Source organism: Halichoerus grypus, chromosome 1 (genome assembly GCF_964656455.1).
Source record: "Halichoerus grypus chromosome 1, mHalGry1.hap1.1, whole genome shotgun sequence".
Taxonomy (NCBI): domain Eukaryota; kingdom Metazoa; phylum Chordata; class Mammalia; order Carnivora; family Phocidae; genus Halichoerus; species Halichoerus grypus.
In genome coordinates, this window is record NC_135712.1 from 81,339,717 (window position 1) to 81,362,384 (window position 22,668).

Genomic DNA, 22,668 nt, shown 5'->3' on the forward strand with positions numbered 1-22,668 from the left:
GGCTCATTGAAAACAATTAAGAAAACACAGATGAAGATATAAAAGAAAATAGTAACCATTTCTTGTCCCATTATCCAGGACAAAGTTTGCTTATGTTTTGGTCTCTAGCCATCTGTACCTTTTTCTCTGCACTTCTCTCCAGCCCTCTTTTTCTTTTCTTTTTTTTTTTTAAACATAACTTATATATAAAAACTGCTTTGTAACTTGTTTTTTCCATTTTATATATCATGGACCTGTTCCCGTGGTATTAACATTGATCTATATTCTCACTTTAAATGGCTACAAAGCATTTAATTGTGTGGCTATATGACAATTTATTTAACTTGAGCCCTTTAATTGAGGTCCTTAACTAGTCTTCCTGGACCTCCTCCAAGCATGTACATCAGTGGGGGAGAGGGGCAGAGGCAGAGGGAGAGAGAGAATCTCAAGCAGACTCTGTTGAGCGTGGAGCCCCAAGCAGGGCTTGATCTCACAACCCTGAGATCATGATCTGAGCGGAAATCAAGAGACGCTTAACTGACTGAGCCACCCAAATGCCCCAAGCATTTATTCAAAAAGCCCTCCCTGTTTGATTTTGTGAATTCAGAAGAAGAGGGGGAAGATACAATATATCATTTATTTCAAAGAACAATTTCAGGAATGAGAGTGGTAAAGGCAAGTGAAATGAAAGTGGTTGATGAAAAACATTTTGCAATTATAAATATTTTATAGTGATTTCTTACAAATGAGACTTGACCTTTTCATTTTTTCAAAACCGTGAAAGTGTCTGAAAGACTTCAAATCAAATCAGATTACACTTGTTTAGAGTGAACTATCAAAAGTGTCTGCAGAGGACTCTCTGCTCCAGTGTTTGTGGACCTATCCGAAATGTATTGAGGAGCCAGTGCTGCCTGAAAAGTTGTATTTTGGGACAATCAATCAAGGAGAGACTCTGCTGACCCTGACCTCCATTGATAACAGAGTCAGAAGTTAGGTGTGGCTAAGGAAAGTGTGTCGGAACGAGAACCATAGCATATGAGAAATCAGGACATTGTTTGGGGGCAATTCTGAACCTGGGACGTAGGGTTAGAATTCGAGGGGTATAGATGGGGACATGGTAGTCACTGGGGGTAAGTAGCTGAGATCAGAAAAGGGGCCCAGGTCTGGCTGGCTCTAACACCAAGAAACTCCCACTGTGGTTTGCCGAGAGAAGTGGATGTAGATGTCTGCCTAGGTGTTCCAGAGGATGACGATGGTGACCACGGAGGTGGCCATGAAGAGCAGGTAGAGGCGGAAGAGCAGGGTGTCCATCATGTGGCTGAACTTCACCCACAGGTCGACCAAGCGCTGCCTCTGAGTCTCTTCTTCCTGCTGGGCCCTTGTTGACCCAGGACACCCATTTAACTCTGCCTCTCTGGGACCTGACACCTTTCCCACCAACTCCACGGGCTCCTTCACACCTACAGAGACAGAGACTCAGCCATGGGCCGTGAAGTGCCCCTGGGGAGGGAGGGGGCCAGGGAAGGAGACAGGAGCAGAGAAATGACTGTGTGGGAAGAGGAAATGTACGCAGTGCTGAACCCTTACCAGGCAGGTGGGCCGGGGGGAGGCCCAGGCCTTTATTTCTCTTCTGGGGTGCAGTGGGGCAGCATTTCATTGGGCTGGTGCAGCAGAGGAGAAGAGAATGAAGCCACTGAGGCATGGGTGGGGGCTGGGTGGTGGCCAGGTGCAGCAGGTAGGTGATGAAGATGGTCTCTAGCAGGCTGACCACCATCAGGGACAGACACAGGGCAAAGTAGACACCTGAGGGCAAAACAAATTATAAGTAAACCAGGGCAGATTCATCTCTACACTTTTCTTAAGACTTTCTCCAAATCCAGTCTTTCCTGGGAACCCCTTCCCTCCTTAAGTGGAGAGACAGCCGGTTCCTGGTTCTCCTCCCTACGCCCTCCTGCCTTTGCTTCCCTGGAAAGTGAGAGGGGCCATACTGATGAGGGGGGTGCCAATGGCTGGGAGGAAGTCATTCATCATGAGTAGGAAGACGTTGTAGCCCAGCAGAAGGGTCATCTTGAATGGGGCACGATTCTCGCTTTCTGCCGGCAGGTAGAAGCTGAGGGCGTCGATGGCAACCAGAAAGCCGCTGGGCACCAGGAGGTTTATGACGTAGGGGCTGGGCCTGCACCTGATGGCCACCTGGGGGGAGGAGAGATTGTGGAGAATGTGGCAAATATCCTGATGTCAGAGGGCTCATATATATATATATATATATATATATTAAAGATTTTATTTATTTGACACAGAGAGAGAGAGAGAGAGAGTGCACAAGCAGGGGAGCAGCAGAGAGAGAGGCAGAGGGAGAAGCAGGCTCCCCACGGAGCAGGGAGCCCAATGTGGGGCTCGATCCCAGGACCCTGGGATCATGACCTGAGCCGAAGGCAGACGTTTAAGCAGCTGAGCCACCCAGGCGCCCAGAGGGCTCCTGTGTATTTGACTGTAATCCTTGCTGGTGTACTGTTTGGCTGGCTGTAGGATGATTGCTTTAGGTAACACACGCATTTAATTGTATCCTCTACAGAAGTGCCCTGCTTTGTTATCTAATTTTCATATGGCCAACCTGCTGGGAACACAACAATTATAGACTTTTAGGGGCAAGTAGGGCCCTTTGGACCATCACAGAGATGGCTGCTCCATTCTGAACAGTAGAGCTTGTAAGAGCCCAGCAGCTCCTCCTTTCTGTAGGGTGGAGAAGGGGGAAAGGGCGGGGGAAGGGGGAAGCCCTGGTGATCCTTCTTCAGGGCAGTTAGGATAGAGGGTGGAGTGGGGAGCAGTGCTTAGCCCCCTGGAAATTCTTTTTACATCCCAAAGTGCCTTAGATCAAGAGGAAAATCATAGAGGAACTGGGATCAGAAGTCGAACAGGGGACTCTTGGACTTACATAGAACATAATCTGGTCATATAGGTTGCTGCCCACCAACATCTTTGGGGTGGCCTTGTTGATGCCCAGGAGCTCCCACTCTCCCTGGGTCTGGATGAGGTTACGAGATGTGTCTGTTATCTCCCACACTTCCTTGTCCATGCCCAGTAGCATGCTGTCCACTATAAGGAAGGCCAAGGGCAGCTCAGTCCAGAAGTGCTTCCAAGCTTCCTGCCCCCAAATTAAATTCCTCCCCTGCTGAGCTTCTTCAGCAAATTTTCCTTTCTGTTCCTTTAAGGCAAGGCATCCAGGTTTTCTCAAAAGTGGGTTACAGGACCACAATTCATGTGTGTACAGGCTGTAGCATTGATTTTTTTTTTTTTTGGTTGAAAACAGGAATGAGTCAAAGTGGTTATGGGAACATTGGATATGACTCAAATGTGAGTCAAGAACTTTAGCAATCATTCCTATTTTCCTTCTCCATTCCCTAGTTGTATGATGTTGTTTTAGTGGAATCAAACTTGAACAGCTCAACCTTTTCATAACTACATGCATGTCCATTATAATGATTAATATACCCAAATCTACCACATGACACCTGGTGGCATTCAGTGTTTACTGGTTTAAGTGTGTTAGCTATCAAAATTAAAAGTTTTCAACTAAAGCGAAATAAGTCAATCAGAGAAAGACAAGTATCATATGATTTCACTGATATGAGGATTTTGAGAAACAAGACAGAGGATCATAGGGGAAGGGAGGGAAAAATGAAACAAGACAAAACCAGAGAGGGAGACAAACCATAAGACACTCTTAATCTCAGGAAACAAACTGAAGGTTGCTGGAGTGGAGGGGGGTGAGAGGGATGGGATGGCTGGGTGATGGACACTGGGGAGGGTATGTGCTATGGTGAGTGCTGTGAATTTTGTAAGACTCATGAATCACAGACCTGTACCCCTGAAACAAATAATACATTACATGTTAATAAAAAAAAAAGTTTTCAGCTAAAAATTGTAGAGCAGGAGCTCTATAGCAGCCCGGGGTCAGATGGGCCTCATTTGGCACAAGGGCCATCCAAGATCTCAAGCAGTAGTTCTTTTTTTTTTTTTAAGTTTGTTCGTTTGTTTGTTTGTTTGTTTATTTTAGTAATCACTACACCCACCGTGGGGCTTGAACTCACAACCTGGAGATCAAGAGTCACATGCACTTCAAACTTAGCCAGCCAGGTGCTCCTGTAGTTCTCTCTCTCTCTCTCTCTTTTTTAATATCTTCCCCGAATCTTGAATAACTAGCAAAACATGTCTTGCTCACCTGTATAGAGGAAGGAACTGAAGGTGAGTGTGCAGTTCTGTTGGTCAAAAGGAAAGTAGAAGATGTCCAGGCTACAGATGCTGGTCACGCGCACTGGCCTGTCGTACTTCATTCGACCTTCACTGTTAACGAAGGCGGTGAGACCTGGAGGCGCTTGATCCACATCCATGCTGCTCATGAGAGGGAGGGAGTGGGTGCTGGGGTGCCTTCATTAACTTTTTTTTCCCCTCCCTTTCCACATCTTCCCCTAGTGTGCTCCCCTTTTGACTCTTTCTCTACTGTCACTCTATCTTGTCTCTTGTACACCTGTGTTTTGTGGCAGTCAATTAATTGAGGCTGAGCCCCAGTCCGAACCTTCTGATGTTCCTGTGCCCTGCACTGACCCAAGGCTGCTCTTTGCAGATGGGCTTTGTGCTGGCTTTCCCCAACTACCCCCCACCCCAATATGCACGATTCCAAAATGAAGATGTCTGGGAGCCACAGGTTTTCAGCCGAGACAGTGAGTTTTTTGAGGCTGACACACTCTTCTGGGTTCCAACGGATGAAAGGATTGTCCCACATCTGTAGCCAGGGCAGTGGGAAACAGAGATGAGCAATGCTAGAGTTTATTCAGTCAGCTTCTCCTGCCCTTCCCATTCTTCTTTGAACTCTGATCTTCTTTCCCCCACTCATGTCCCTAATGACCCCAGCCTGTCTCCCCCTTCTTTATCTCGCCAAGTGTTATTGGTAAAGTACCCTGTAATGGCCTTTTTTCCAGGCAGACCTTAAGTATAGCCTAAAACCCTTTGGTCCCAGGAGCACACCAATATATTGGGCTGCAAACCATTTGGCCATTTTCTTGGATCACCATTTCCCCCTTTGTAAGCTGCCCAGGGAGATGTGTGTGCCCAAGGCCAGTCCATTTCAAGATGGAGTGATTTGGACCCAGAAAGATTATAGATTTAGTGGAGGTTGGGACTAGGAAACCTCTAAGTTACTCCTCAAATTTATACTTACAAATGAAAGTGGGAAGGGGATAGTTGAATCTGCCTTACCAAATTGACCCACAGAAATGATGTCAGAAGCTGGAGCTGTGCATTCTGGTAAAGAAATTCCCATCCAGGATTATTAGTACAAAAAGACTTTGCCCATGCCCACCTCATATTCTTACCAATATTTACTAATTTATTGGGCCTGGTATAGTTCTAGGTGCTCAACTGTCTTTTCCTTATTTGTCTCCCTTTGTATCTAGGGACAATTCAGGTTTTAACTGACATAGAGACACTTCTTCCTGGAACATTCCAGAAAGGGCAGCACTCAAGAAGGAATCCTTCCTGAAAAAATACCACTGCAGCATTCTTCTTTATGTCTCCCCATCCCATAGGAAAATCCTCTAATTTGTGCAGATTCCATTTAGAGAACCTGTTGTTCACCACTGGACCAGTACAGTGTTGTGTTGACAGGGCAGAGGATCCTCATTCCCTATTAGAAAAATGGAAAGTGGGGACCAGGTCTCACCACTTCTAGGATGGCAGACAGGGTGAAGGAGATGTTGACATGAGTGGGGATGCTGTAGTTGACGACTGGACGGAAGACCTTTCTGTCAAACGCTGCTTGGAAGGCAGCAGGATCCACCCCGTTCCGGTCAAAGCCTGAGCAATTGATGGTGAATGTGTCTCCTCTTCCTGTGGTGGGCAGAGACCCTGTGAGAGAGGGCCTCTATGGCCAGGGCTGAAACCTCTCTGCAGAGAGAAAACAGGTGGCATACTGGGAGGAGCGGTGAGCCCTCCTTCCTGGGCCAAGATTCCCCAAGGCCGAAGCCCTTCCTTCCAGGCCAGAGAGGATAGGCTGATCTGGTAGGCAAATGGTGGGAGTTGATCTGGTGAGCTGGACCAGGGCTCTATTCTCATTCCTATTGTTTTGTCCTCATGCAAAACCTACCCAAATCTGTGTGTAAACTTGGCCTTGGTACAATGGCAGCCACTTCAACAAGTCCTCAAGTGTACCCATCACAGGCTTCTTGGGTCTACCTAGGAGCCCCTCTCAACACTGCCTTAAAGCTTGTCATCTGAATCACTTAGAAATCTGCTGTAGTGTATTTCTCTTCCTCATTCTCAGGGACTTATATTTACTGAAGATAAGAACTGATTTATCAAGAAAATAAGGGAAGTTAACAATTGTACTTTCTAGGTAGATATGTGTAACATGTAGTAGGTATTCTGAATTGGTGTGTACCTTGGTGCTATGCATTTATTTTGCCCTTCTCAGACTTAGTGACTTCAGATATCTTGGGATTTATTTCCAGCATTGGGATAATTAGGTGATATCACTGAGGTTATACTATATGCCAATCATATAGTAAGACCTGAGAAGATGTTGTCTCTTGGCTATGACCAGGGAGCCATGTTGGTAGTACCTGGGCAGAATCTTTCCCCATTTCCAGTTTTGTGTGATCTTTTGCTCTGCTTGCTCCTCTACAACTCCATCTCTTTCCATAATATTTAAGGTATATACCCAAACTAGGAACAAATATTCCCTCATGTAAGCAAAGTATCTAACCCTACCTCAAATTGATTCCTAATCTCCCTCAGTATTTTACATTTACTCCTTCATGGCACATTTAAAATCTGTGGCAACTCTTCTCACAGATACCATATTAAGGGAAGAAGACGGGGAGAGTGGGATGAGGGTGTGGTGGGAGGGACACCGGAAGTGAAGGAAAAGGTGGAATTGGAGAGGTAGTGAAGTGGGACAGTTTGGCAGATTCCTGTATGGACAGGAATAGAGAAGGCTGTGTGTACTGATCGGTGGAATGTCTTTCTATCTGCCACACACACACACACACACACACACACTCAAGACACAGATATTAGGGAAGAAATACTTAACATGTTAATTCTGAATGTTCTCCAAGTGCTGCAAGGAAGTTCCTAGATATCCTTGAGAACCACATTCTGGTCTTCCCTGTTCTTGCCCCATCTTACCTGGAAGCAGAAGGCTGACAGTGAGGTAGAGGAGGACTCCCCCCTCCACAGGCCACCCCCCTTCCATCCTCCTCTTCTGGACTCTTCTCTGGGGATTCACCAGGAGCCCCTAGACTCTTGAGCTTAAAGGAGCTCAGACCACACCTTGGTTTCTGGTTTTGAATAGTGCTCATGACAGGTGACCACTCCCTGGTGAGAGGCTGTGGCCAGAGTGGGCACAGCGGAGTGTCCTGTTTTGCCCCCATGCTGGTATGCCTTCCGGGCTCCAGGCAGGGGTGGGAGTTGGGCCAACACTAAGGCAGAAGCACCTGTTTGGCAGCAAGGTGCTGAGATCAATAACAAAATAACTTGCCTTAATGAGAGGATGAGGGCTAGGGAAGTAAGAATCAAGTTCTTCTAAGACTAGGGTATCTGCAGATTTGGAAAGGTGACAATATTTAGTAATTTGGTTATGTATTCATTAAGGATAATTGCAAATGCCAAATTATAAAGCTTGATTCCTGCCTTCATCATCTATTGTCAATATTTCTTCAACAGCCCCTAACAAGATTTCCTCCTTTCAATCCCTCTGCCTTTCTGATTCATTTTCCCTAAACCAAATTTTCTATACATTTTTTACTTTACTACATGATAATAGAAGTCATAAAATTAAGGTAGCAGAACCGTTTTTAATGTCTTTGTGTTGTCAGTAGTGTTATACATTATCATAAACTAGTAATCTCAGGTAACATCAATCTTAATGGCACGTATCAATATTACATCTTATGTGACATCTCTATGGAAAACACAATTGGACCAAATGAGTGAATTGGAGCATTGTTCTATTAAGTATCTTAGTTACATTTCCAGAAAGACTTGGAAATTTTTCTCTTGCAGGAAGGGGGAAGGATCAGACCTAGAATACAAAAGAAACTTTGTTCAGAATGGAAGATTATGACAGCCCTAAATAGAAAGAGCTGAGGAAGGCAGGAATGACTGAGGGGCCCAAAGTAGGAAAGCACAGGAGAGACATATTTTCTGTGTAAGGTTTGAAATATCTACAGTGCCTCAGCCCCACCAGCTCTGTAAGGCATTTCTTCCCTGTTTCGGAAACTTGGCTAGAGGATTGGGCCATCATGCCATGTAGGACCAAAGTACGACTGTGTCTATATCCAGGGATACACCTGTGGGGCACTGGACTCCTGGATTGGCTAAGAGTGAAGGATTTCCTTGTATACTTGAGTTCCACAGGTAGGCTGGCTACCAGACCTTAGGTCTAGGAAAGGGGGGTTAACTTCAAGCCCTGATGAAAGGCAGCTGAAGACCATTGATGGGTATCTTGCTTTTATCAAGGTTGGCTAAAAAACTGGACCGAAGTCTATAGGTTGGACTCAAAAGTAGATTTAGCTGCCGGGAAATGCATATGATGGAGGCAGGAGGAATAAAGCAGTAAGGCATCTCCTCTCCTGCTCAGTAACCTCACGGAAAGCAGGAGGCACGTCTTGTTCTACCCATCGCTCGCGCCGCCCCCGCCCCACCGTCCCCACCCAGTGGGTGGCATATAGTAGTTAGCAGTCAATAAATGTTAGTTCAGTATCTGGCCATCAGTTCACTGTGGATGGGGAGAGACACACAGGTACCTTGGGCAGATGTAGGGAAGGTGGTAGGGCACCTCATTGGGGTCCTGAGGCCGCATCAGAGAAGTTGCTTGCTATTCCCGTGGTGTGGCTAAGGTGTGGGCCTCCATCTTGGGTGCCATTTGGTAGAGAAGGGCGTTGGTACAGTAGGTGAGATACAGAGGCCTAGAGCCAGGGCCCAGCCTTTTATTTCTGACTGCCCCCCGTCTAAGTTTCCAATAGAGGCCTAACCAGAGCTACCATTAATTGAGTTTGTGTCATGTGAGCTTCACTGTGGTAGGCACTTTACTTACGGTATTCTTATCCTCCCAACTACTTGGAGAGGTCAGTGGTATTACTCCCATTTTACAGAGGAAGAAAACTGAGGTAAAGAAGGTAAAAAAAATCTTGCTCCATGTCCTACACAGGTAGAAATAGGTAGAATCCAGATTCAAACCAAGGTCTGATTCCATTGTTGTTTCCTTGCTCTTTTTATCACTCCATAGCTGGGAAGTCTTTTGGACTGGATTATTAGGCCCCTAGTTTCCCACCAGCAAAATCCCTAAGCCTAGACAATGCTTGGATTCAAAGGTAAACAGTGAGGACAGGAGCTGTAGTTTTGTAAGTCACAGACACCAATCACTTTCTCCTTAGCTTATTCCAAACGGGATCATACTGCATGGTCCCACTACTCATCTGGGTCCCTGGTGGGTCAGGTTTGGGAATATAGCTGTAACCTGGCAAGGGCAGAATGAGATGGTAGAAAGGGGAAATGAGGGCCATTGTTCGGCAGCCCTGATGGATGGCAGTCACACACACAGGCCATTGGCCAGGGCTAAGGATCTAGGAGTACAAAGGCAGCTAGAACATCCAAACTACAGAGTGGGTCACTAGCTGGGGTCAGGTTGGCTATGGCATCTGGAGCAGGAGAGGAGGAAGGTTTTGGGACTCTGAAACACACCTGGAAAAAGAGTGCCACGGACAAGTACTCATCTGAACTGCCACTTTGACAGGCCCAGGGTCTGATCCCAGGCTTTCTTGAAGTATGACAACCCCACACTTATCACTTCATTTTTCTCGCCTAAAAAATGAGGGGGCTGAACTAGAAAGCCAGTAATTCTTTGTGTCTGTGGCCTCCCACCTAAAAGTCGATTTTGCATACTAAGTCTCAGTCTGCATGATAAATAGATGCTCTCTGGTGCATCACATTTGGCTTTCTAGTTTCTGTAAGCTTGTAAATGATTTTTTAATTCATATTTTAAAAATAATTTAACCTGCTTTTTTAGCTCCACTTCACAAATGAAATTTAAGCTCGTGGGGTGAATCCATTTGTACAAGTTTTTACCTAACAAGTAATGCAGTCAGATTAGAACCCAAGGTTGCCAGATTCCAAAGTCTCCCTGTTATACTATTCCCGCCACCTTGCCATTTAGAAGAACCAGTGCTAATGAATGATCAAAAAGGAGAGGTTATTGAAGGGAGGGGTCAGAAATTGGAGGAGGGAGGGATGCCCTCAGTTGGTTAATTGTCTGCCTTCAGCTCAGGTCATGATCCCAGGGTCCTGGGATCGAGTACCGCGTCAGGCTCTTTGGTCAGCGGAGAGTCTGCTTCTCCTTCTCCCTCTGCCTGCCGCTCCCCCTGCTTGTGCGCATGCTCTCTCTCTCTGACAAACAAACAAAATAAAATCTTAAAAAAAAGAAAGAAATTGGAGGAGGGAAAGGATGGGCTTGAAGTGAAATCTGTGACTTCACATCCTAGAGTGGACCTGAAGGAGGAGAGAGAACAAAGATGGAAATGAGATAATACATATTAATGTCAGGTTAATATGGAGCTGAAAGAAAATGTGGAAAACATGGAGAAATACTGCCTACAATAGTTTAGAGAAAGGAAGTGAGAACCACAGGTAGCACTGCAGATGAATGGACAAGGTGAAGGGCTATCCTGCAGAGACAAGCCATCATATGCAAGCTAGCCCAGGCAGGACCAGTTGCCTGTTGGCAGATTTTTCTGAAGATTTTCCTAAATTTTTCTAAATTACCTTGCAAAGCCTTTCAGAGGTTTGCCCCATAATAAGAGGAGAATCATTAGCACCCAAGTGTGCTTATTGGACACTTTTATTTCTGACTGTTATAGATGGAACAGAAAGGCAGCAACTATATCTGTAAATTTTCTGGGAGAGTTATGGTTGCAAGGTTCTACACAATTATCATTTGTGTGTTAAGATCGTGTGCTCAGATTTTGCTTGTGGAGAAGATAAAATCGCTATAATTATATTATGCCTTCTCTCACTGAGAGGAGATCTAGTTTCTTAATTCATGTGTCAAAAAAGACACACTACATATCTCCTGTTCGAATAAAACATAAAGCTATGTGTCAGAAAAAATGTGAAGAAAATAAGCAGAAAAATATGTACCATGAAGATGGGTGGGAAAACGAAAATCCCACAAATTGATCTTAAATAATTTCAGGACCCCCCCGCAAAAAAAAGCTGGGTCAATGAGCTTCTTAGCAAAGTCAAGAATGAGTTTCCAGGTGAGATGACCGTCTTGGGATAGGGCAAAGGAGTAGAAGATCCAAAAGTATCTGGCCATAGAATATGTATGAGCAGTAAAAAATGAAACCCATAGAGAGTACAAAGGAAAGGTGGATTTCCCAGATGAGAACTGGGGAAATATACGCTACAGAAAGCAAGTAGTGAACTTGGCTGTTATGACTTATGATGGGGGTGGAGGGGAGAGGGGAGGAGTGGGGAAGACTGAGGGAGGGAATAAAAGGAAATTTGAAAGGAAGTTTGTCTTTGGGACCCTGAGCAAGGCCTTGCTCTTTCTGTCTTAATTCTCCTAAGGCATCAGCTAATGGAACTGACATCTCAGCACGGGACTCTTAGAGACCCTGTCCAGTTCTCGTCCTCAGTTTGGAGGGCAGTGAGGCAGAGGCTCAGAGTCTAGTAGCTAACCACGGCTCAGTCACTTTCTAGCTGGGGCACCTGGGAGACAGCTGCGTGGCTGTCACTTCACCTCCGTGCTTCATTGCCTTCATTTATTTCATCTCCTGTGTCTGAATATATAAAATGGGGGCAATAATACAAACCCACAGCACTAAAACCCAAAGAGCTTTGAAAACCAAATGATTTTTCACATATTATTTGGTGGCAAAACCTGACCTGAACTGATGCGAGACTACCCCAATTTCATTTCTGCTCCCTACTGTGAATATTCATAGATTTCACTGCAGAAATGTTAATGTGTTTGATTATAGGGCATTGCCCCATACCCCATTCAGTACATGCATGATTATTTCCTTTTTAAAATCTGAAAAATTCCAAATTCCAAAACACATTTGGCTCCAAGGGTTTGTGGATCTATAGTTCCTACTTCATAGGGTTACTGTAGGATTAAATGTGGTTATTTATCTAAGACCCTTAGGAGACTGCCTGACACATATTCCTAACTTAATAAGTGTTGGTTATTATTATTACTATATTGTGTCCTTTTTAGACGCCCACTTTGTAGAAAGCTGTGAGTAGAGGACTTGAGGAAATAATAACAGATATGCTGATTTATTTAGGTGAATGTCAGGGGCTCCTGATTTGAGCCCAGACTGTGTATACACTAGTTTTTGGACATGCCTGGAACGCTGGTGGTGGTGAGCGGGTGCTTGACAGGGCCTTACAAACTGAGAAGCCAAAGACATTCCTGGAAAAAAAAATGCAGATCAAAGAAAAGGAGAATTAAGGAACACAAGTTGAGTTGGAAGACCATGGGCCTGAGTGCAAGGAGCGATTCAGAGTTTAGCAGGGTGCTTCTGCCTCAATACTCGCAGCTTCCTATGGACTCCTGCCCGAGTCCCAGCGGTAGGGGACTGCAAGGAAAGAACAAGTAATAGCTGGTCCTGGTGACTCAACATCCAGCTGGGGACATCTGCCCCGACTAGCTTGGGCTCTGCGGGGCAGATGCTCCTGCAGTAAACCCTGGGGTGGGACCTTGGGCCCGCACCACCAACAGCAACCCTTCTCGTGAACATTTGATAGCCTTGCCACCCTTTGGACATCTACAGCTCCCTACGGAGGGAGCCAGAGAAGTTTGAGGAAGAGCAGCAGAGAGGAGGAACACAGGAAATGTTGTTTAGTAAACACTACCGTTAATCTCTTAGGCTGGAGATAGAAAGTAGTAGAATAACGAAAGAAAGGAAAAGAAATGGTTGCTAAAAAGAAAAGATTTTGTGTGTGTTGTAATTAATTTGCTCTCATATCTGTGCTTTTCTGAACCTGGGGTGTCCAGCAAATCATGTCACAGCTCCCATGTACAGCGACACCGTGGAGCCTCTCCATCCCCCAGACAGCTAGTGGGAGAGATGGGCCAAAAGACAAACACTTGCAAAACCGTAAGGCAAGTGCTAGGAAGGGGAATTTTCCAGTTCATATGGGGGCATTTGTGTTATTCCCAAGTAAATCAGATGCCATTTTCAAATGTGCTTTCCTTGGCCTTGTGTTCTTTCCTTCAAAAGATTAAGGGCACATCCACATCCACTTTGATTGCAACACAGTTAATGGTAATTCGGGATTATGTTAACATCTAAATGCTCACGGATGAATGAGTCACATGTCAGGCTGTGACAAAATGCTTCATTCTTTAAGTAAGAGATGCCTGATTCTGGCACATTATTAATTTCTAAAGCTTAAATCCAGGATAACTAGATCTAGGAGATTAATCCCTGTTTTATTATAATTCCTTGTAATAGGTTTTGAACCCTTCACTCCCCTCTCCCTGCTTTCACAAGTTGTCTAATAGACTTAAAAAATCCCTTTTACTGTGGTAATGAGTAGCTTCTCCAAGAAGACTCTCAATCCAAGATTTCTGATACTGTAATATAATGTAGGGAAGAGCCAGTGCTTTCTGCAAAGGTTTATTGGGGGTGAGTCAATCAAGAAAGTATTCCAGGAACTTGAATCCTGAGGAGCCAGGCAGGCAGCACATAAGGGAGGAATGAAGGGGGCTGATGGCGTGCAGGAGCAAGGCCCTAACTCTGGGAGGCATAGGCAATCATCCAGGTCTGGGCTGACACTGCACGGAAGGACTGAGTCGAAAACAAATTGGTTGCCAGGGCTGTGAGGCTGGGATTTGGACACACATGGGAGCTTGACTGGTTTCTAGAGGCAAGAGAAGCTCCAGACTGGAGCTTTCAGTGGGCATTTGCCTAGGTGTTCCAGAGGATGATGACGGTGACCACGGAGGTGGCCATGAAGAGCAGGTAGAGGCGGAAGAGCAGGGTGTCCATCATGTGGCTGAACTTCACCCACAGGTCGACCAAGCGCTGCCTCTGAGTCTCTTCTTCCTGCTGGGCCCTTGTTGACTCAGGGCTCCCATTTAACTCTGCCTGTCTGGGACCTGACACCTTTCCCACCAACTCCACGGGCTCCTTCACACCTACAGAGACAGAGACTCAGCCATGGGCCATGAAGTGCCCCTGGGGAGGGAGGGGGCCAGGGAAGGAGACAGGAGCAGAGAAATGACTGTGTGGGAAGAGGAAATGTACGCAGTGCTGAACCCTCACCAGGCAGATGGGTGGGGGTGGGGCCCTGGCCCTTATTTCCCTTCTGGGGTGCAGTGGGGCAGCATTTCCTTGGGCTGGCCCAGTAGAGGAGCAGAGGGTGGAGCCACCGAGGCAAAGCTGGGTGGTGGCCAGGTGCAGCAGGTAGGTGATGAAGATGGTCTCTAGCAGGCTGACCACCATCAGGGACAGACACAGGGCAAAGTAGACACCTAGAGGGAAGATGGGTCTGCGTGAGGGCCAGAGGTACCTCCCAGGACTTTGTGTTTCCTCCTTTCCCGGAGGGCCCTTTCCAGGATTTCTTTTCACTCTGACCTGGTTCCATTGGTCCATGTCCCCACCCCACCCCCCCAACTTGCTTTTATTCTCCTGATGGAGGGAGGGGCCATACTGATGAGGGGGGTGCCAGTCGCAGGGAGAAAGTCATTCATCATAAGCAGGAAGACATTGTAACCCAGCAGAAGGGTCATCTTGAACGGGGCACGATTCCCGCTTTCTGCTGGCAGGTAGAAGCTGAGGGCATCGACGGCAACCAGAAAACCACTGGGCACCAGGAGGTTTATGACATAGAGTCTGGGCCGACGCCTGATGGCCACCTGGGGGGAGGAGAGAGGGGAGCGAGTGAGGTATAGGCTGGGGGGCTGCTGAGCCGGTTAAGATCAAGAGTGGAGATATGTCCCAGACCAAACTGTCTAGGCAGGAAATATTACCTCAAGTCCCTTTCACTATCCCCTCTTTCCAACAAAGTCATCTTAATCACCACAGTCTGCCTTTCCAGGGTTGGATTCTGCCATGCTGCTTACCACTGACATGTATCTCATTCCTTGCTGTCCCAAGGTGTCAACTTTCTCCACTTCCATTTTTAGCCCTATCTATGTAGGGCTCTTGGCAGGACTGTGGGACCAAATTCTTAGGTATCATGTGCATTTTATCCTTGTATTACTGCTTGCTTTCCTCATCAAGCTCTAATCTCTAGTGACTTTGCTGGTGGCCATTCAAGACCAGTGGGAGGGAAAGCAAGACAGTGGCAGATAATTTAGGGGTCACCAGGATTTGGAAGCATAATATCCCATAGACAGTGTTTCATAACTTTTCCACCATTTCTTTTTAAAAATAAACATAAAAATTCTTGCCTTCTGAAGAGTTCTGATAGTCATGGGGGTTGGGAAGCTCACTTTCACTATGAGTCACTCCCGTGGGAGCTTTTGTTTTCCCCCCTCTGGGAGGATTTATTTAATCAATATTTACTGCATTCCAGATACTGTAACCCAGCGGAAGGGTCATCTTGAATGGGGCACGATTCCCGCTCTCTGCCGGCAGGTAGTGAAGATTTATCAGTGAAAAAAGTGATAAAAATCTCCACCCTTATGGAGCTTACTTTCTAGTGGGAGGGCTTACATTCTGGTAGGGGACATAAACTATGCATCACAACCACAATCACAACCACGGCCCTCCAGCTCACATAGAAAATGATTTGGTCATACTGGTTGGTGCCCACAGTCATCTTCATCATTCTCCGGTGGATACCCAAAAGTACCCACTCCCCCTTGCTCCGAATGAGGTTCTTTGATGTGTTCGAAATCTCCTGCGCTTTCTTCTCCATGCCCAGGACTACATTCTCCACTGCAAAGGAGACCCAGACAACTCAGCCTCCCAAATACTCCCAACCCCCTTTCCCAGACTGTTGAATTCTTTACCACTTAGCTTCCACACCCCTTTCAGTGAGACCCTCCTCACTATTCCCAGCTTCCTGGCCTCTTCTTTCTCAAAACCCTTTCTCTGGGGGTGCCTGGGTGGCCCAGTTGGTTAAGTGTCTGCCTTCAGCTCAGGTCATGATCTCAGGGTCCTGGGATCCAGCCCTGAATCAGGCTCCCTGCTCAGCAGGCAGTCTGCTTCTCCCTGTGCACCTCACCCTGCTTGTGCTCGCTCTCATTCTCTTTCTCTCTCTCAAATAAATAAAATATCTTTTTAAAAAAAGGTCTTAAAAAAAACACCCCTTCTCTGCCTCTCAATAAGCTACTATAAAGAGCCTCACTCACCTGTATAGATGAATGAGCTGAAGGTGAGCGTGCAGTTCTGTTCATCAAAGGGGAAATAGAAGATGTCCAGGTTACAGATGCTTTTCACTTGTATTTTCCTTGTACCCTGGATTCTTTGACTTATATTTTTCATTGGCTTCATTGGCTTATCATATTTGATGAGACCTTCACTGTTGACATAAGCCATGAGACCTGTAGCTGTCTGATCCACATCCATGCTGTATGTGAGAGGGATGGGAAGGTGGATAGTGTGGGTCTTTCTTTCTCAGGTCACACCATTCCTGTGCTCCAACCCCACTCATCTGACTTCCCCCTTCCACCTATAGCTATGTTCTGGGGGTTTTGTAAGTTCAATTCAGACATTGCTCCTTCTAAACTGAGTCTTCATGTGCCCCCTATTGGTTATATCATTCCCTTCCTTGGAAATAGGGTTTCCTTCTTGCTTTTTTCAGCCCTGATACTCACAACTCTTCAATGAAGATATCTGGAAGCCAAAGATTCTCAGCTGCTATGCTGATCTTCCTGATGCCCCCACATTCCTCTGGATTCCACCTGATGAATGGATTGTACCAGATCTATAGGAAACCATGGTGTGGGACAAATGATGTAGGAACTAGTTTTAGTTATACTCTGTCTCCTGCACTTTACATTTCTTTCTTTTTTTTTTTTTAAGATTTTATTTATTTGACAGAGAGAGCACAAGCAAAGGGAGAGAGAGGGAGAAGCAGGCTCCCTGCTGAGCAAGGAGCCCGATGTGGGACTTGATCCCAGGACCCTGGGATCATGACCAGGGCCAAAGGCAGCTGCTTAACCAACTGAGCCATGCAGGCGTCCCTACATTTCTTTTTTCTCTCAATTCCTCATTCTTTTACCCCCTCTCTGGTGACAGCTATCACTACGTCATTAACAAAGTCTTTCTTCTACTTCTCCCTCAATGCTCTCAAGGGAGACCTTGACCTTAGCTTTGGAGTCCCTGGGATGCAGCCACTTAAGTATTATCTTCCATGACCTTGGTTTATGCTACCTTCTCCCTGTGCCCCGTCTCTGCACTCCAAAACTGGAAGGATAATCAGGAAGTTTTGTGTTTTTGTTAGTCTGGCTCTGTTTCAATTTGTCTAATTCGTGAGTATTCTCAGCTTTATCCATTGTAATCCGTGCCCAGGAGTGGAAAAAGGGAAGTACCACAGTAAAGGGGAAACAGTCTATCATACCACGTTCAGCCACAGGAAAGATGTCATCAGTTGAAGCTGAGCATCCTGAAAAAACAATTTTCATCTGGGATCATTGACGCCATGAAGTCAAGACAAATGCCACCACCCAACTCCTACTCATTTTCAAGGCTGTTCTATGTGGCAATTGGTGATTTTTAATCATAAACCACTGAAAAATATAAGTCAAAGAATCCAGGGTACAAGGAAAATACAAGTGAAAATAAAAAGTATGAAAGTCCATTGGGATTATGTTTCTTATGGAGTAGTCCATAAAGGGACAGATTTTACCTGCCATGATGTCACTTCATGAAGCATTCCTTGTCATATCTTCCCACCCCAAAGAATGAGATTTTCATTTTACAAAATTCAAGCAGGGAACCCACTGCTTACCCCTGCTTAGCCCATTACGGTGTTGAGTCAGGACTTACCACTTCCACAATGGCAGACATAGTGAAGGAGATGTTGACATGAGTGGGGATGCTGTAGTTGACGACTGGACGGAAGGCCTTTCTGTCAAACACTGCTTGGAAGGCAGCAGGATCCACCCCGTACCGGTCAAAGCCTGAGCAATTGATGGTGAATGTGTCTCCTCTTCCTGCAGAGAGCAGAGACCCTGTGAGAAGAGTGCCAGGACTGGGGACTGGCTGGTGTTTCTGCACAAAGAGAAAACAGGGGCCATGGGAGAAGCATGTGAGCTCCTCCTACCTGAACCAGGGAATGTGGCCTGGGCTCGTAGGCAAATGGTGGAAGTTGATGAGGCGAGCTGAGTCAGGGCTCCATCCTCAATTCCATTGTTTCTGTCCCCATGCAAAACTTGTCCAAACATGTAGGCAAACTCAGCCCTGACCACCACTTTTCAGTGTCCTGAATCTCACCACAAACCTTTTCACCTTCACTTAGTGTCCTTCCGTTGCTCATTTCTGTCCTTGATACACTTGGGTGATGTCAGTGATAGTTTTTACAATCACAGTTCTCCTCCTCACTATATTAACACAGCATAGACGATAATTAATGATAAAGGCAATGAGGTCAGGAGTGTGAGGTATGTGGGACCTTAAGGAAGGAACTCAGTTTTTCAAGTTAATAAGAATTTACTGTGTCTCTACTATGTGCTGTGATTGTTCTCTTCTAAACCAGAGTGGTTCTCACCACTGAGATTATCTTAAAGAGAGTTCCTTGATATCCATCTTATACCTAGCCCTTTTCTAGCCATACCTTGTGATGCAGGATATAGAATTGTGTGGTAACATCTTCTGGTAGTCTATTCAGATCTATCTCTGATTTGTATTAACCCTCCTTGTTCATTTTCAATAATGAATGAGAAAAATAATCTACATTGAAAAAAATTTTACTGAAAATGTTTCCCTTTCTCATGGCAGATCTTCTCATCACCTTCTTCCCTTTAGCATTTTCTCTGTTCCATTTAATTTACTTCAAGAGAGCTGAGAAAAAATTGTCTTCTTTTTAACATTAGTTGATACTCAGAAACATGCAGTTAGGTTATATGCCTGGAAAGAGAAAGACATGCGGAAAGAGAAGAGATCAAGAGAAACACAGGGAGACAAGGATCTTGCAAAGAGGTACAAAGCTGCCAGTGTCCTGAGTTTTCATTTTTACCAAAATGAACATCCAAGAATTGACTATCTGGGAATAGCAAAATTAGCCTGGCTTGTCTTTTTCTCAGAAGCTATACGTTTGCCTTGTTTTTGCTCTTGTCCCCCTTCTTACCTTGAAGCAGCAGATAGAGAATGAGGAAGAGGAAGCATCCATTCTCATGGAGCCCACCTCTTCCCATCTTCTTCTCTTTGGCTCTTCTCTGAGATAATGTGGATCTCTGGGGACTTAGTAATGATGCTGATCTTAAAAGACCACAAGCTACACCTCGAACCCTAGCTTTGAATAAACATGTATCAGGTGGCATTAGCCACCTCTCTAACAAGCACCCCTGGTGACAAGAGAAGGTCACAGAGGACTACCCCACCCTGTGCCCTATCTGAGTCTGAATCTCATCTCCAAAAGTAATCTGACAAATCAGTTTGGAGAGGAGGAAGAAAAAAAATTTGGTTACTAGAGCAGTGCTAACGGTCTCCTCATACTTAGAGTCAGTCTGGCATATAATGCATCATAGAAAAGGCACATAATAATTGCCAGAGCTTTCGAGGGGCACATGCACTTATTTTAACCTTGCTACCATCTTTCAAAAAAACTGGGGGCTGGGGACCTCCTTTTTATAATCAACTTCTGACTCTGAGGTTTTAAATATGACTTCAGTACTGGCAAGCTTTTGATTTTTTGAGTGTGTCAAAAGCAACTTAGGTCTACTGGTTGGAGGGAGTGATCAATGGGGTAGAGGGGAGGTTTAGTAGAAGTTGACTTATGAGAACATGAGCTAACAGCTTGCAAATTAATGTTGTTTTAGCTCTGCTAATGTTTATAAGAAATTAGTGGTCAGCATATTAAAAATTGGGAGATCTCATACAAAAACTGTATTTCTGGCTTCATTTGAAAAAATAAGATCAAGCAATACTGGTCTCATGTTTTCACTTGACAACAATCTGCCAAAGTTAATGGTCATGCCCTTTGGATGGAACATTCTCTCTAGATCAACATAGTCTGTCACCAACTATTGATTATTCCTGACCAGCTCCCCTTATTTATGTTACCTGCTTGGTCTCTTTAGGCATTTGAGTTTACCTTTGAGTGTTAAGATTGATTTTCTTGTATAATTTTAAAAGACCTTTGGGAAGTAATTTCAAAATACCATGCCATGCCTAGGTGATCACAGGTCTCGTCAGATTTAGCATGTACAACTATTTTTTTTTAAAGATTTTATTTACTGATTGATTGCTGCTCAAGCAGGGGGAGGGGCAGAGGAAGAGGGAGAAAAAGAGAATCTCAAGCAGGTTCTGTGCTGACTGCAGAGCTGGACACAGGGCTCAATCTCACGACCCTGAGATCATGACCCCGAGATCATGACCTGAGCCAAAATTGAGAGTTGGGCACTCAACTGACTGAGCCACCCAGGCACCCCTAGCATGTACAACTATTTGATTCATGGTGGAAACCAGACATGGTATGGTTAAGTAGACCAAACTCATCAGTGGGGTTTAACTTGTTCTATACTAGAATTAGTTGCATTAGGGAAGGCTCCAGAGAGGGTAATGAGTGGCTTCAAGAACAAAGGGAGAGCAATTGAAGGGGTGCCTGGGTGGCTCAGTCGGTTTAGTGTCTGTCTTCAGCTCAGGTTGTGATCCCAGGGTCCTGGGATCGAGCCCTGCGTTGGGCTCTCTGCTCGCAGAGAGCCTGCTTCTCCCTCTCTCTCTGCTGCTCTCCCTGCTTGTGTGCTCTCTCTCTCTCTCTCTCTGTGTCAAATAAATAAAATCTAGACAAGGGGAGAACAATTGCTTCAGTGAAGAAACTTTACAGACTGAGCTGGAAGAATGCAGTAACAAAGGTTTCCTTATCTCTCATATTGGGGTTTTATGTGGTTAGAGATAATGTTTGTGTGGTACCTTTCCCATTCTAAGTAATTACTGAATTGAAGCAGAAATAAAAGTAAAAACGGCAATAATAGTAGCTGTTATTGTTACTCTGGCTCTCTCGAGATTGCTCAGGTTGCTTCAGCCTGAATGGAATCTTCTGGGCTTAAAATGTCTGCGTTGACTGCAGCAACCCTCGTTGCTGTGAGCATCAGTCTTTCCTCCCAGCCTCGCTCTGCTTTCGGTTACCATAAGGGTCATCCCTCACTCTCTCCAGCAGCCTTCTACATCATTTGAGAATCTTAACCTCTGGGAAGGTTAAGGTGACTTTAGATCAGCATTTCTCCAAGCATTTTCTGCAGAACACTGGTTCTACAGGATGTTGAATGCATTTCTAAAAAATTATTTTTGTTACTTCAAGTTCAAATAACTCTGGGAAATACTGAATTAAAGGAAGCTAAATAGGTTTTATTATTTCAGGATTTCTCAGAGTATTTAGCTAAAATGTTCATGCGACTTGAATATCACTTATACAATTTCCCAGACTTAGTTGACTTCGGGAATTTCTTTTTCTCAGAATATCTTGCAGGACTAACACTTCATCTATTATTTTGGGGAAACACTGCTTTAGGTAAGTAGAATAAATGTAGAAGAAAAAACAACTTGAAGATTCTACAGATGGGATATAGAATGCAAACATCATATGTATAAATAAACCAAGAAATTAAAAAATAAATCAGATAAGTATTTTTTTTTAGATAAGTATTCTAAAACCTGAAATTTGATTAGAACTCTAAAAACCTACAAGCAAATAGAAAGTAAAATAGATTAAATTTCAAGCTGTTTCTGAATCCATGAGCCATATAAACTGGCTTGAGGAACAATCTTTTTTTTTTTTCTTTTCCTTTAGATCAATGACCTACCAGCTGTAGACCACATGTCATTCACCTAGATCTAATTTTAGGATGAGAGTTTACAAACATGTTTTGGTATTATTACTTCTCAAATATGCTCAGACAGTAATGTTTTAGTAGTTGAAAAGCAATGTTGGTTTTTCTCATTGGTGGTCTTATAATCAATCCAGTATATAATTTGTGTTTTAAGAGTACATATTTTTTGGGGCGCCTGGGTGGCTCAGTCGTTAAGTGTCTGCCTTCAGCTCAGGTCATGATCCCAGGGTCCTGGGATCGAGCCCCGCATTGGGCTCCCCACTCCCCGGGAAGCCTGCTTCTCCCTCTCCCACTCCCCTTACTTGTGTTCCCTCTCTTGCTGTGTCTCTCTCTGTCAAATAAGTAAATAAAATCTTTAAAAAAAAAAAAAAAGAGTACATATTTTTTCCTCATGGTATTCAATAAATGAATTACTTTGAGTGAAAAATAAATACAGCCTGCATAGATTTCTAATTTTCCTGAACAGATATTCACGCCAAAAAGGTTATAACAAACATAGACTGAAGTGGTTTATCTTTTCTCACCAGAAGCCCACATTTATAAAGAACACTTGAGAAGTTTTGGGGAGTGACTGGGAGTGACCACTCTTCCAGCCTGTGAAGGCCTGTTTTAGAAAGAAGGCTCCATCTTGGCTGCACTTTTGGTTTGGCTTCTCTGGTTTAGTGGGACACTGTTGCTTC

The 22,668-nt window shown here is 44.8% G+C and overlaps 3 protein-coding genes across 6 annotated transcripts in view; 1 reads left to right on the forward strand and 2 right to left on the reverse strand.

The window, feature by feature from the left end:
* The window catches only part of ABCC5 (ATP binding cassette subfamily C member 5), a 171,412-nt gene that overhangs the window by 56,888 nt on the left and 91,856 nt on the right, over positions 1-22,668 (forward strand). The gene's annotated exons all lie outside the window — the stretch shown is intronic.
* On the reverse strand, positions 1,210-7,231 carry LOC118554719 (5-hydroxytryptamine receptor 3C-like). The gene is made up of 9 exons (XM_036122491.1): positions 7,165-7,231; positions 5,699-5,865; positions 5,236-5,280; positions 4,653-4,762; positions 4,202-4,371; positions 2,915-3,075; positions 1,968-2,172; positions 1,567-1,782; positions 1,210-1,439 (listed from the first exon to the last, which is right to left on the reverse strand). Exons 1-9 carry the CDS (start codon positions 7,229-7,231, stop codon positions 1,210-1,212), a joined length of 1,371 nt encoding a protein of 456 aa, XP_035978384.1.
* LOC118554698 (5-hydroxytryptamine receptor 3C-like) lies at positions 13,956-18,008 on the reverse strand. The gene is given in 9 exon segments (XM_078060549.1): positions 13,956-14,185; positions 14,313-14,429; positions 14,432-14,521; positions 14,701-14,905; positions 15,808-15,932; positions 16,349-16,566; positions 16,814-16,923; positions 17,560-17,604; positions 17,988-18,008. Coding segments are annotated over 9 exon segments (1,161 nt in total).

What these genes read in the sequence shown, in the direction of transcription:
- LOC118554719 (XM_036122491.1), bottom strand. Translation starts at nt 7,231, where the DNA reads ATGGAAGGGGGGTGGCCTGTGGAGGGGGGAGTCCTCCTCTACCTCACT. An exon ending in TGTCAGCCTTCTGCTTCCAG is followed by an intron (nt 5,866 to 7,164) that starts GTAAGATGGGGC and finishes TGCCCACCACAG; the next exon opens with GAAGAGGAGACACATTCACC. An exon ending in CATTTCTGTGGGTCAATTTG is followed by an intron (nt 4,763 to 5,235) that starts GTAAGGCAGATT and finishes CCCTGGCTACAG; the next exon opens with ATGTGGGACAATCCTTTCAT.